General features: G+C 37.5%; 4 protein-coding genes and 1 non-coding gene across 5 annotated transcripts; 3 read left to right on the top strand and 2 right to left on the bottom strand.

Moving 5' to 3' along the window:
* Window positions 1-1123: 1123 nt before the first annotated feature.
* On the top strand, window positions 1124-3342 carry LOC108828655 (peroxidase 12). The gene is made up of 3 exons (XM_018602404.2): window positions 1124-1466; window positions 2274-2468; window positions 2606-3342. The coding sequence occupies exons 1-3, from the start codon at window positions 1191-1193 to the stop codon at window positions 3221-3223; spliced, it is 1089 nt and encodes a 362-aa protein (XP_018457906.1). The 5' UTR covers window positions 1124-1190; the 3' UTR covers window positions 3224-3342.
* Window positions 3343-3915: 573 nt separating this feature from the next.
* Window positions 3916-4479, bottom strand: LOC108824538 (uncharacterized). The gene has a single exon (XM_018597970.1). The coding sequence runs from the start codon at window positions 4477-4479 to the stop codon at window positions 3916-3918; it is 564 nt and encodes a 187-aa protein (XP_018453472.1).
* A 2144-nt stretch (window positions 4480-6623) lies between these two features.
* LOC108823342 (probable choline kinase 1) lies at window positions 6624-8768 on the top strand. The gene is made up of 6 exons (XM_018596524.2): window positions 6624-7279; window positions 7489-7806; window positions 7898-8015; window positions 8112-8159; window positions 8252-8352; window positions 8454-8768. The coding sequence occupies exons 1-6, from the start codon at window positions 6914-6916 to the stop codon at window positions 8544-8546; spliced, it is 1044 nt and encodes a 347-aa protein (XP_018452026.1). The 5' UTR covers window positions 6624-6913; the 3' UTR covers window positions 8547-8768.
* On the top strand, window positions 8769-8839 carry TRNAG-GCC (transfer RNA glycine (anticodon GCC)). The gene has a single exon. It is a non-coding gene; the product is annotated as a tRNA-Gly (tRNA).
* A 627-nt stretch (window positions 8840-9466) lies between these two features.
* LOC108828573 (type IV inositol polyphosphate 5-phosphatase 3) lies at window positions 9467-12651 on the bottom strand. Its single transcript, XM_018602308.2, has 9 exons — window positions 12464-12651; window positions 12234-12369; window positions 12033-12164; window positions 11814-11886; window positions 11516-11620; window positions 10537-11398; window positions 10262-10446; window positions 10065-10173; window positions 9467-9942 (listed from the first exon to the last, which is right to left on the bottom strand). Exons 1-9 carry the CDS (start codon window positions 12539-12541, stop codon window positions 9598-9600), a joined length of 2025 nt encoding a protein of 674 aa, XP_018457810.2. The 5' UTR covers window positions 12542-12651; the 3' UTR covers window positions 9467-9597.
* Between the last annotated feature and the right edge of the window lie 701 nt (window positions 12652-13352).

Consider the following 13352-nt stretch of genomic DNA (forward strand, 5'->3'; position numbering starts at 1 on the left):
GGTGATAGTATTTGTTGCCTTTGGATTCTATCTAAGACTTTCGTTGCGCCGCGGCATTATCTTCCGTGGTCTCGTTCATAACAATCCAAATTGCATGCCACTAACTCGTATACTTTGACACTCGCACACCTTAGTTTTCAAATTAATGTACCACATAGTAAGATAATTTGAATCTTACACTAGCCTTTTATGTGCATGAGTACTGTTCATTTAAGTACTTGTGAAATGATATTTTATGATGAAATTATCTCTCTAGAACACAGCACATGGGTTTTACATTGAGGTTCAACAGCGCTGGGACAAGACCCCTTTAAAGTTTAAACGTGTAGGTTGCAGACGAATTATTATTCTTAACATGTAAGAAAAAAACATTTTCGCGTGACTAAGTAGTAAAATTAAATAGTTTTTTTATCTTTTTCTAAAATAAATAGTTATGTATGTCCATTAATTGACAAGGGTATAACATTCATTCAAAAAAAGTTGACAAGAGTTTTTTCTTTGTGTTAATTACATTGCCAGTAGTCAAATTATATATGTTAGAAAACTTCACATAGGTGAACCAACTCAACCAAGTCACGAAATTGACACTAGGGGAGAGAAAATAAACACGGTTTGCACATATTTATCTGCTTTAATCTTGATCTGAAAAATGTAAAATGTATACTTTTTTGTTATATGAAAAGAATGTTTGTTAACCCCGTTGATACGTTAATTATATAGGAAGAACGAGATCCCGTTCCTACGCACCAAACGCAAATCTTCAACTTAGACTTTTTTGATATCTCTGGTGTCTGGGCAGCCACTTTCCCAAATATCCCCCGAAGGGGTCCAGCGCCCCAGCAGTAAGGATGTTAAATCGCTGTGACCGGGTTTCGAAGCTGGGTGGCGGGCACCTCAGCCGAGGTTCCATTACCACCAGGCTACGAAGCCCGGTTCTTCAACTTAGACTTAGACTTTCCTTTTAAATAAAAAGCTTTTCCTTTTCAAAATATCTAAAGACTTTCCTTTAAACAAACAAAAAAAAGCAAATAAAAATGCTTTAGCATTCCAATTTTTCTAATTAAAATATATATTTAAAAACAACACAAGGACCACATTTGGCTATAAAAACGAAGTCCTCCTGTTTCCTAAGAACAGCAAAGGCAGAGAAGAGAAAAACTTTTAAAACAAAACACCAACAAGAGAGGAAAATGGGTGAGGGTTTATCCAAACGTGTCCTCACTTTTCTGATATTGATCTCGTTAGTGGCGGTGGCAATGAACCTTCTGTCCACGGTAGAGGCACAGGATAAGAAGAAGCCGAGGAGAGATGTTCCTCTAGTGAAAGGTCTCTCATGGAGCTTTTACCAGAAAGCATGTCCAAAAGTGGAAAGCATCATCAGGAAAGAGCTCAAGAAAGTCTTCAAGAGAGATATTGGTTTAGCCGCAGCCATCCTTCGTATACATTTCCATGACTGCTTCGTTCAGGTCTCTTATCTTTTTCCTTCTTTTCTCTTTTTTGTGTTCGTATTAAGAAACATGAATTGGATGTTCGCTAACCCTAATCTAAACGGTCTTACGCAAGTGCTTTAACTTACTTTTTCTTCGATTTTTTAAGATAAGAAACCACATCCACTTATACATACAAAAATGACTTGCGTTGTGGTTTCTGAAATATATAAGAAAATGAAATTTGTAAAATCAAGAAATATGATTAACTATTATACTTATGTTATCACGTGCTAGATTAAATCCGACTAAAACAATCTTAAGAGAAAAACACAAAGTCGCCTCGCAACTCTAAAGAACAAGTATTGGATTGTCTGTTCTTTATGTTTCTCTTTTCTTGTAAAAAGCAGTTCCATAATGTGTAAATATAAACACTGTAGTAATTTGTTTCTGACATTACATGCATTGGGATCTAGACTTTTAATGTAGCAGGGACGTGTGGCATTAATACTACTATACCGTATACACCCGCTTTTCGTGGGCTAGTTGAGTCGCTTTTAATGAGCGTAAGAAAAGTAAATACCCAACCAACGGTACAAATAAAGAGAATGCTATTATTTGATATATATTCAGTTTATTGTATAACAAAATTAACAGTATTCGATTTTCCTCTACACAAATTACTAATCAGATTTTTATAGCGTTAACTGCAACACCTTGTATTGAGATGTGTGGCCTACTTTGATCAAGCATATAATTTCATAAGAAGATCTTGAATTATTTCTTTGTATGTTCATTTACAACTTTTATCATTGATATTTAACCAAAAATAAAAATAAAAAACAGGGATGTGAAGCATCCGTGCTGCTAGATGGATCAGCGAGTGGACCAGGAGAGCAATCATCGATCCCGAATCTGACACTCCGTCAAGCCGCCTTTGTCGTCATCAATAACCTTCGTGCCCTTGTCCACAAGCAATGTGGTCAAGTCGTCTCTTGTTCTGACATCCTCGCTCTAGCCGCCCGTGACTCCGTCGTCCTAGTAATCAAACTTGCCCTCTCTTTTCAATCAAATCTCTCTGTCTATTTATATCTTTATACTATATTTTTTTAACCACACGTGACGTACCAATACTATATACTAATAGTTGCTAATTACTTTTTGGCCAATTAATTTAGTCAGGAGGGCCAGACTATGCTGTACCACTTGGCCGACGTGACTCACTAGCGTTCGCGAGCCAGAACACGACGTTAAACAACTTACCACCACCATTCGCCAAGGCAGACCAGCTCATCGCCGACTTTGCCAACAGAAACCTCAACATCACCGACTTAGTTGCACTCTCCGGTGGACACACCATCGGGATCGCGCATTGTCCATCTTTCACAGACAGGCTCTACCCGAACCAAGACCCAACAATGAACAAGTCTTTCGCCAACAACCTCAAACGCACTTGCCCCACCACTAACTCGAGCAACACGCAAGTGAATGACATAAGGAGCCCTGACGTGTTTGACAACAAGTACTACGTTGATCTCATGAACCGACAAGGGCTATTCACATCCGACCAGGACCTGTTCACGGACAAGAGGACACGTGGTATCGTGGAGAGCTTTGCGATCGACCAGAAGCTGTTTTTTGATCATTTTGTGGTGGGGATGATCAAGATGGGTCAGATGAGTGTTTTGACGGGGTCACAAGGAGAGATTCGTGCAAACTGTTCCGCCAGAAACACTGAAAGTTTCATGTCTGTTTTGGAAGATGGCATACTCGAGGAGGCTCTTTCCATGATCTAGATGAAACCCATATAACTATCGTCTCTTATTTTCCTTTGACTTTGTTTTCTTAGTGAACGCACTTGTGGTTTGTAGAATGCTTAAGACTATCTGATAAATAAGAGTGTTGCTTCATCTTAGCTTTGATTTTAATTTCATGCACGTATGCTTCATCTTAGTTAACGCACTTGTGGTTTGTGGAATGCTTAAGACTATATGATAAATAAGAGTGTTGCTCTTCATCTTTTGTCCAAAAAAAAAAAAAGAGTGTTGCTTCATCTTAAATTTTGTTTTTTTTTTTTTGAATGAATGTTAAATTTATTCGAAACAAAAAAAACTTTCTTACAATGTGTGTCTTTTTTGCATCAAAGAGATGCTATGAGTAGCAAACAAAAAGATCTTATTACATCAAGAATTGGATGGTCGTGAAGCAAACCATATCACCATGGCTCCTTCGAACTTTGTGTTCTTGTCTCTTCCAATGACGGAGAGTTTGTTTCGAATCTGTTTTTCAATGAGATTTCCCAGAAGTGTCGTACTCGTGGGGACTTCACCATGCTTCCTTCCATTGCGCTCTCTCCATACTGAATGGATAGTAATCTGAAAGGTGTATCGAATAAGAAACAAAGTAGTTTTGTCTCTTGTTGAGTTTTGCAGGATGTCCAGAATATTCTCCCACCGAGCCGTGTAGTCTGTACCCAAGAGCCTCGCCACTAATCCTCTCCAGATGGTCTCAGAGTAAGAACACTGGAAAAAAGGTGGCTTCTCGATTCGTTAGGTTCCTGACAGAGAGGGCAAGTAGCATATGTCGATGTATTCCATCTCTTCATCCTCTCCCCAGTTGCGAGTCTGTCATGGACAGCGAGCCACGTCAGAAAAGAGTACTTTGGTGTTGCTTTCGCAAACCATAGACTCTTGTACCAAGCAACAGTCGTGTGAACCGTGCGAGTGATCCTCCAGGTTTGAGACGTGCTGAACTTTGGCAAGTATGTGTTTTCTCTACACTTCCAGAGATTGATGTCCTCTGCACTTGTGAGACCTTTAGTGCGCAATTTGTGAATCTCCTCTTCTATCTTATTCAACACATCAGTTCGATGTCTCCTCCTTCGATGAACTTGTATTGCTCTTTCCACTGTGTCGTACTTGTGGATACCCATAGCCATACATCCTCCATTGCCCACAATATCGATGAGCCTCCCCAAACTCGACCAATCATCATACCAAAACGATGCAGATGCGCCGCTCTGGATTTCAATTTTGTTAAGAGAAGCCGCCATTGGTCTCTATTTGAGGAGTTTCTTCCACATCCATGAACCAAGAGAACTACTTTCTTGTGTAGACCAAAAAGATCCCTTCCTTATCAAGTATTTGTGAATCCATTGAACCCACAATGAAGCTTTCGCAGACAAGATTCTCCATATCAACTTCAGACAGCTAACATTGATCTTAGATTTTTTTTTTTTCTTAGATTTTTTTTCTAAGTCATGCACGTATGCTTAGTCTGTGGAATGCTCGAGATAAGTATCGGACTATCACATATCATATAATTGATAACAATCTTGAGTGACAAAGACATTGCAGAAGAAAAATGATGCATGCAAATCCAACACACTTGTATTTCCAAGAAGTTATGTAAAAAGCCTTAAATTTAAACGGGCTGAAAGAGGCGAAATAAATAGGGCCCATTAAAATATGGTGGCCTATGGCCCTATGCCAAGCGAGTTTGTTGTACCCTAAATTGTAGCGGGCAGCTAGCTAATAGAATTGGTATGTAACTAGATGTGTTGTTCAGCTTCCGATGATTTGGGAGTACAGCAGAAAGAGCATACTGAATCTTGCTGCACGCTTAGTGAAGGTACCACCGTTTTTAATCTTTAAAACCAACAGTTTGATCTAGTTGTATCGTTTGTTATGATAAGCCACTAGTGACTTGTCACATTTTTGTCAGTAGTTCAGGGGAGAATCTTTCCATGAGACAAGAGAAAACCACTCCCTGGGCTAGATTTGGTCGAAGGAATAAACTATACGGTATATACACATTAACCTTCCTTCTAAATTTCTTAGATTTCATCGTTATTAGTATACTCTCCAGGTTTAAAGCACATTATGAGTACGCCACCGTTTGCTTGGTCCTGAACCGAAATATGATGGTTACCTTCAGAAGGTATAATGTTATTTCCTTACATTCAGCATAATGATTGCAAGGGCCAGAGTATAAAACTTAGTAAGTTGCATTGCAAAGAAGAGTGAGATCTAATCTATGGAAGCAAAGACAATCCTCTAGAAGATCAATAACAGTATGATTTATAGGTATCGTTACATAACTTTTTACTCTAATAAGTAAAACCAAAATCCGAGCCCCTTTAGCCCATTCCTCGTGTAGTGGTACTTAGGTGTGTCTCGTGTTCGATCTCATCTCTAGTAGCAATTTTATGTGAGGTCAAAGTGTTTGGTGTCCTGTCTCTGTCTCGTTCGTGTTGTGTAACTTAAATGTCTTGTACTGCTACGTCACTGGCCCAACATTGTCGCATTATTATATTATGTCATTAAGGGGTGCACCTTTCAACTGTACACAGAAAAAAATTCAAGGTGATTAAGTGGGTTCCTGATCAAGTGTTTGATTGTTTATCTAACATAAAATAAACATTAATGCGTTCACATACGAAATGTCAAAGCCAAGCATGAATTAAAGTGATAACCTTTTGAAGCACAAATCCATACGTGTTGTTACACGTAGCTTTCCCTCAGATTTTCTCGAATACTTTTATGTACATGGATTCTCTTTTATCTTTTTGTTAGTGTACTTTATTTAGAAAGTAGTATTCTGTTTTTATTATTGAAAAGCTTTCCTTTTTAAGTTGAATCACCATCTAAGTTTTATGGTACTTATTAATATAATTTGATCGTACACCGAATTATATATCACTGTTCAATATTAAAAAAAAAAATTGTTTCAAACACAAATATTTATCATAATTTCCTATTTCATTTCTAATCAATTAATGAATTATTAGAAGATAACGAGTCACATACCTTTGTGATAAAACACTGATTGTATATTATTAGTTTTGTATCGGAGGCATTAGTGATCTTTGTTTGATAATTGATGCATAATCAAATCTTTAATAGTTCTTTGTTAATATAATAAAATCGGGACCTCGTTGAGTATTTCATACCGGATTAGATTTTATACATCTCCAATAATTTCTTGATGAGCGCGATATAACAGTTGACCTGCAAGAGAATCAAAGCTGTAGCAGTATTATTATTTTCCCATTCGTTGACTTCGTCATAAAGTAATGACTGCCTCTTTACGCCGTTGAATTATCTCCCATATTTTCCACGTGCTTACTCCTTATTGGCTCCGACAAACCGTCGGTCACGAAAACCGTTTTAAAAAGCCAAAGAAAAAACAAACACAACACAATTCGTATCTCACACATACACGGGATAAACAAGGAACGCCGAAATAACGCGTTCATCTGGGTGATTTCTTTAATATATTTTCAATATTTTCCTATATAATTAAATTACCCAGAAACGTAGTTTCGTTTGTGTTTCAAAGTTCAGTTCCCAATATCATTTCTTTCCACAAGTAAAAAAAGATTCTTGTTGATAATCTTATCTCTCTCTCTCTCAAAGAATCTCATACCCCTCCCTCCCTCGAATCTTCTTCTAGCGTTTAATCTACGTTTTCATCATCATTTCCCCATGGCGATCAAGAAGATGAACAGTTTGATCCCTACCTGCTCTTCCCCGGACGATCTGAAACGCGTTCTCCAGACGCTAGGCTCGACCTGGGGAGACGTGGTCGAAGACCTCGAGAGCCTTGAGGTTGTTCCGTTGAAAGGAGCCATGACCAACGAGGTCTACCAGATCAACTGGCCTACCTTAAACGGAGGAGAAGATGCTCTTCACCGCAGAGTTCTTGTTCGGATCTACGGAGACGGCGTTGACCTTTTCTTCAACAGAGACGACGAGATCAAAACCTTCGAGTGTATGTCTCATCACGGTTATGGACCTAAGCTTCTTGGCCGCTTCTCCGATGGTCGTCTCGAAGAGTTCATCCACGCAAGAGTACGTTTTCTTTAATCTCAAACACACACAAAAAAAAAATTAGTTAAAAACTAAACAGAGTCTTAGAAAAAAATAATAATAAATAAAATAAAATAAACAGAGTCTTAGGGTTTTTATATATTGTTTGCGTTACAAGAAATCTAGAGAGAGGGAGAGATTTGATGTTATATGACATGATGAATCTATTGGTTTTTTGGTCCGTTCACCAGACTCTTTCTGCAGGTGATCTCCGTGTGACCGAAACATCTGATTTAATCGCGGCGAAACTAAGAGAGTTTCACAAGCTAGATATGCCTGGTCCAAAGAACGTACTCCTCTGGGAAAGGCTCAGGACTTGGCTCAAGGAAGCTAAGAACCTGTGTTCGCCGACAGAGATCGATGAGTTTCGTTTGGAAGCTATGGACGGTGAAATCAACTTGTTGAAAGAGAGGCTGACTCGGGAGGATCAGGAGATTGGTTTCTGTCACAATGATCTTCAGTATGGTAACGTCATGATCGATGAGGAAACCAACGCTATTACCATCATAGTAAGCTTGTTTTTTTTTTTTGAACAGAAACTTTTCCCTATCCATCAAGGAAGTCCTCTGTTTTTCATCAATTTTATTTAATTATTTTCAGGACTATGAGTATTCGAGTTTCAACCCTATCGCTTATGACATTGCTAACCACTTCTGTGAAATGGCTGCTAATTACCATTCAGACACTCCTCATGTTCTTGATTACACTCTATATCCAGGTCCTTATCCGTAATTATAAACATATACTAAGTACGTTACTTAAATTACTCAGAGTCTGAATGTGTGTGTGCGTGTGTGGGATGATGAACAAACAGGAGAAGAAGAACGGAGAAGGTTCATTAGCACATACCTTGGCTCTACAGGTTTTTTCTCTTCTTGAATCATTAGTTACTTCTAAAGAAAAAAAAAACATAACTTAATCAAAAATATATCCCTCTTATTGTGATAATCTCAGGGAATGCACCAAGCCAAGAAGAAGTGGATAGGTTAATGACTGATGCAGAGAGATACACTTTGGCAAATCATATCTTTTGGGGCTTATGGGGAATCATCTCGGTTCGCTCTCTTTCTTTCTTTCTTTCTTTCCATTCTTTGAGATACTTTTAGCTTTAATATTGGAACTTGATAGTAATCATTGTTGGGTTGATGCAAAGCAGGGGCATGTGAACACGATTGAGTTTGATTACAAGGAATATGCAAGGCAGAGATTTGAACAGTACTGGCTTAGAAAACAAATGCTCCTAGATTGAGGATGAAGAAGATTCACATTGAAGAAAACTTGAATTTCTAAAAGTTTCTGCAGTTAGATAAAAGGAAAGGAGAATATTTAGGTGAATATTATGCTATTGTTGTTACTTTCACCAGTTTGTCTGTTTTCCTCCATTGTATATAGAGGTTTGTAAACTTTCAAAGCAATGGACATGGCTTTTGTTAAATAAGGAAAATATATAGCAATGAATCTTAACAAACAAGCACCAGTGGTCTAGTGGTAGAATAGTACCCTGCCACGGTACAGACCCGGGTTCGATTCCCGGCTGGTGCATATATTTTTGCACAAGTTATTTTCCATCATTTTAAGAAAGGACTAAAAAGAATAAGAATGAAATAAATGGGACTAAGCGGAAATAGAATAAGTATTTATTTGGTCTTATCCTTCCTCTTTGTGAATCAGTTTTGAAAATTTTCAAAACATAAGTTTTAGATAATTTGATATGAATATTAATCTAGCATATATAAATAGACAAATCATAATATGCAATATATTTTTTCCATTTAAAATATTTTACTTTCAGATACACAAATCTAATATTGGATTTGAAGAAGAAAAACAACCATAAAAACCTTAAGTATTTAATGGGTCAACAATAAGGAGAATTTTTAGGTTACACGTTAAACCTTCAAATTATTCCAAAATTTTGGTGTTTTGAAAACATTTGACTTATCATTTTACCCAAATATGTTAAATTAAAAACACCGTTTAGTAGGCCTCTTCTTCGCGATTCATGTTTTGGAAGAAAAATACTTTTTAAATTTAACATATTTGGGTAAAATGATAAAAGGAAATTACAATTCTTTATCTGACTGCGTAAACCTCTCTCACACTCATATAGCGTTAAGGCCTTGTACTCTGCTGCTGTCTATTCATGAAATTACAATTCTTTATCACTCCTTGTCTAAACTTTTTATTATTTTTATATCAGCACATTGCAGTATATAAGTGTCTGGTTCGCCAGTACTTTCATTTGCATAGATCAAAACGAATAAGCAAGCACCAAATTTCAATTTCTAATTTTTTTTTCTCTAAATGACTACGGCCACAAGTTTCTCGTCTTCAATCTCTGCGTCTGTAAAGGTCAATGCTCGCTGAAGCTTCCTCACGGAAAACACCTCGACTTCAGCCATGTATATCGCTGTAACCGGACGATGATCTGAGAATTTCTGTTCGGTCCGCCGGTAGTGAACCAGCTTCATTCCATTGCCGTAAGATAATACTCTGTCACACCAAGCTGGTGTTCTCCGCGTCCCCTTCCCATCTCCCCCAGTGTACTCATCGGAGTGTGCTTGGTACTTGTAGGTCGGTGGAAAATGTAGAGTTCCTTCTGACCATCCGTCAAATGCTCGACCTCTCTTGTACTCCTTTACCAGCTGCAATGTTAAAATATTCATTCGTAGTAAACACAAAAACAAAAAATGAGTAAAGTTGATTAATCTTTAAAATAGTCATATTTAAGATCTTAAATAGTAACAAATTAACAATTATTATTTACCTGATCATATTCAAGTAAATTGGACCACTCTTTCTTGGAGATCAAGTCTCTGGCTTTCTCATAAGATAGGTTAAGCCTATAGTTAAGATCGCCTAACCAGATTATTCTTCTGCGAAGAGGTGAAAACAGAGTTAATTTCTAGAAATAAAAACTAGCTTTCTTTAGTAAAAAGTTAGCAAGAAGAAAAAAAGACTGACTCGTGATCATAGATAAGCTTGGGAAGTCCAAGAGCCGAGACAGAGTGAAAGATTGTTCTCTTATGTATCTCGTGAACATCAGCGTTCCTCTTAATCTGATCAACCTCTCGTTCTCCTGCCGTCAGATGTGTGCATATGAAACAAAAGAACGTCTGGTTTATCGACATACTCACAGACACAGCTCCCTGTAGACCACAAATCATTTTTAAAACCATTTTAAGCATATTGTAACATGTCTTTTTTTTGTCATAAGTCTAATATTTTTTTTTATATACCTTGTTACCAATATAACCCATGATGCCAACTCCAACGGTAGACACTCTAACGTTTTGAATGTGTTTTCTCAAACTTCGTTTAACCCAAATAGTCAAAAGAATCCCAACCATTTGTTTACTCACTAGCCTCACATAAGCCGGTCTTCGTTTCCTCTCCATCAACAACTTCAAGTCCATCTCAGCTAATGCCAATACCTCCGGGGGAATCCCATTGGCGTGTCCAGCTACAGACTTAAACGAACTGTACGCCTTGAAAGACTTTACTGTTCTCAGTGACTTCGTTGTCTTTAACGACGGCTGTCTATCGAGGAGAACGCAAGAAGGTCCTAACATGTTCAAAGGCGGCTCAGGCCAGCTCAAACCGATCCTTTCTTTCCCACTTAGCCTCCGGTTTATACCGGGTTCAGCGGCATCTACCTCCTCTTCTTTCCTCCTCTTCTCTAAGCTGTCGGAACGTAAACATACTTGTCTCTCTAGCTTCTTAGAAGAAGAGAACTGTGTGTTAATCTCAACAACCGGCAAACCGGAACTCGGGTCAACGAAGGTGTTGACTTCTCCTATAACTCCACCGTCATGTTTTAGCACCCGGAGGCTTCCTTCTTCTTCCTCGTCGATGGGGTGAATCTCAACGCCAGCGTCACTATCAGTCTCGTAAGCGACTTCTCCCTCTATAACATCGTGCGTTTCCTCGAAAGGTTTGAATCTTCCCGGAGATGGTGGATCACTGTAGCTCTTAACACCCGAGTTTTTCGGTCTGACTCGGTTCAGTGACTCTCTGATCACTTCTTCCCATTTTGTAACCGGTCGGTTATCTTCTGCTCCTAGTATGTTCCCAGCATTCAAAGGAACAATCTCTTGTAACCTTCATACCAAACAAAAACAAAAAAAAACATAATGAATCTCTGAAGAAGAGCGTGTATTGAACAGAGTTAGTTTTGTCCATGTCGTTTTGAGGAAAAGTCAAATAAATATGTTTTACCCAAGAACGTATATATCAGCAGGTTGATTAATTTCGATCCAGTCATCGATGTCAAGATCAGATGGCGGTGAGATTCCTCCTACGTTCCACGTCCCAACACATACTCTGCATACACACACAACTACTTTTAGTATATATAAAATTCCGACATGTTGTTCTAGGTCTCCTTTTTTACCAACAAGATTGATAGGATTCGAATCTATATACTGTATGGTACTATTCCTACTGGAATGAAAAATAAATAAATATACACAATAAAAAATAGAGTTACATCTCAAAAGAAACATCAAGATCGTACCTTATTTCTTTGTTGTTGATATATTGTGCTCTTAAAGTTTCAGAATTTCTTCTCCGTAACTTCATTGGGGCATCTGATTTCACCAAAAAATGAAAAAAAATGAAAAAGATTGATCGTTACCTTTTTGTGTTCTTTTTTTAGTTCATTAAAGATTTTTAAAATTCAGCAAAGGGATGAAACTAACAACTCAGGACTCTCAAGAAGAACTACCGGCATTACCATTTTTAATAAACTCCGCGGCTGCGGCGGCGGCGTCTACGGTGGCAGAAGCAGCGGCGATGGCATCCTCAGCGTTCTCACAAACCTTTGATTGAACCGGTTCTTTTCTTTGCGAGCTCGATTCTTCACCATCTGCTAAACCGGTTAGATAACCTGAAAAAACAAGAACCGATGATGATGATTCTGAAAGAAGAAAGAAACCTTCATCGGAGCTGGAGTCTTGGTTTTCATCTCCAACGTCGTCGTTTTCGGATTCGTCTTCAGTATCAGCACCATAGTCAGGATCTCTAGCACTTATGTTCAACCACTTCCTCATCACCAGCTTTGCCCATAATCTCTGTGTATATTAAATCATCCAACACCTTCTTTGTTCACAACCAGGTTCTTGTTTTTAAAGATCAAAATCTTTATGATGGACACACAAAGCTCACCTGAGATTTCTGACGATGGTAGCTTTTCTTTATCATCCCGGCGGGTTCGGCAACGGCAACGGAAGAAGAAGACATCATAATCGTAATTTCACAATACTGATATTTTTTATTAGAAAAGGAAAGTGATGAAATTTTATATATATATATATATATATATATTTTTTTTTTTTTGCCAACTCCAAAACTACTCGAGAGTGTTTGGTCGGAAACGCGTGAGTGAGTTTCTCGTCTTTCTTTCCATCATTTTATGTAAGAATTTTTTTTTGTTCTGAAACATTTGTGTTAAAAAAATATTTAAAATGGCGTAACAATAATTATTTTTCCCTAACATCACCATGATTACATCTTTTGATTGGAAACATTTGTGTAAAAATTATTAAAAAATGGCGTAACGATAATTATTTTTCCCTTACATAACAATAATTATTTACCCCTATAATTATTTTAATAATATGGAATTTATAACCAAATCCCATACTTGCGTCATGGAAACAAAAGTTAACTATTTTACTACTTCTAGCATTTATAATGATTGATTATGATTGTAGTTAAAATATAATTATTCGTTTTGTTGTACCTGGCTAAACTTATAAGATGAACTTTTCAAGAATTGGACCACGTTAAGTTAGTTTGTTACGTTACATTGATCACTTTTGTATGATAATGGATGTATATTATATCAACCAACTAAAAAGTTCATTTGCATTTATATAATGAATTAAGAACTATGAAAATATGCACACTAGGTAACATAGTGGACTCGGTCAACTAACCCTCACGGGAGCTACTTTTCAATCCGAATCTTGACATAAACTTATGGTCTTAGCCATTTGGACTTTAACTTTTTGGACCGCAACTCAGCTGCTTTTATCATGTTAAAATGGATTAT

Source organism: Raphanus sativus, chromosome 9 (assembly GCF_000801105.2).
Source record: "Raphanus sativus cultivar WK10039 chromosome 9, ASM80110v3, whole genome shotgun sequence".
NCBI lineage: Eukaryota > Viridiplantae > Streptophyta > Magnoliopsida > Brassicales > Brassicaceae > Raphanus > Raphanus sativus.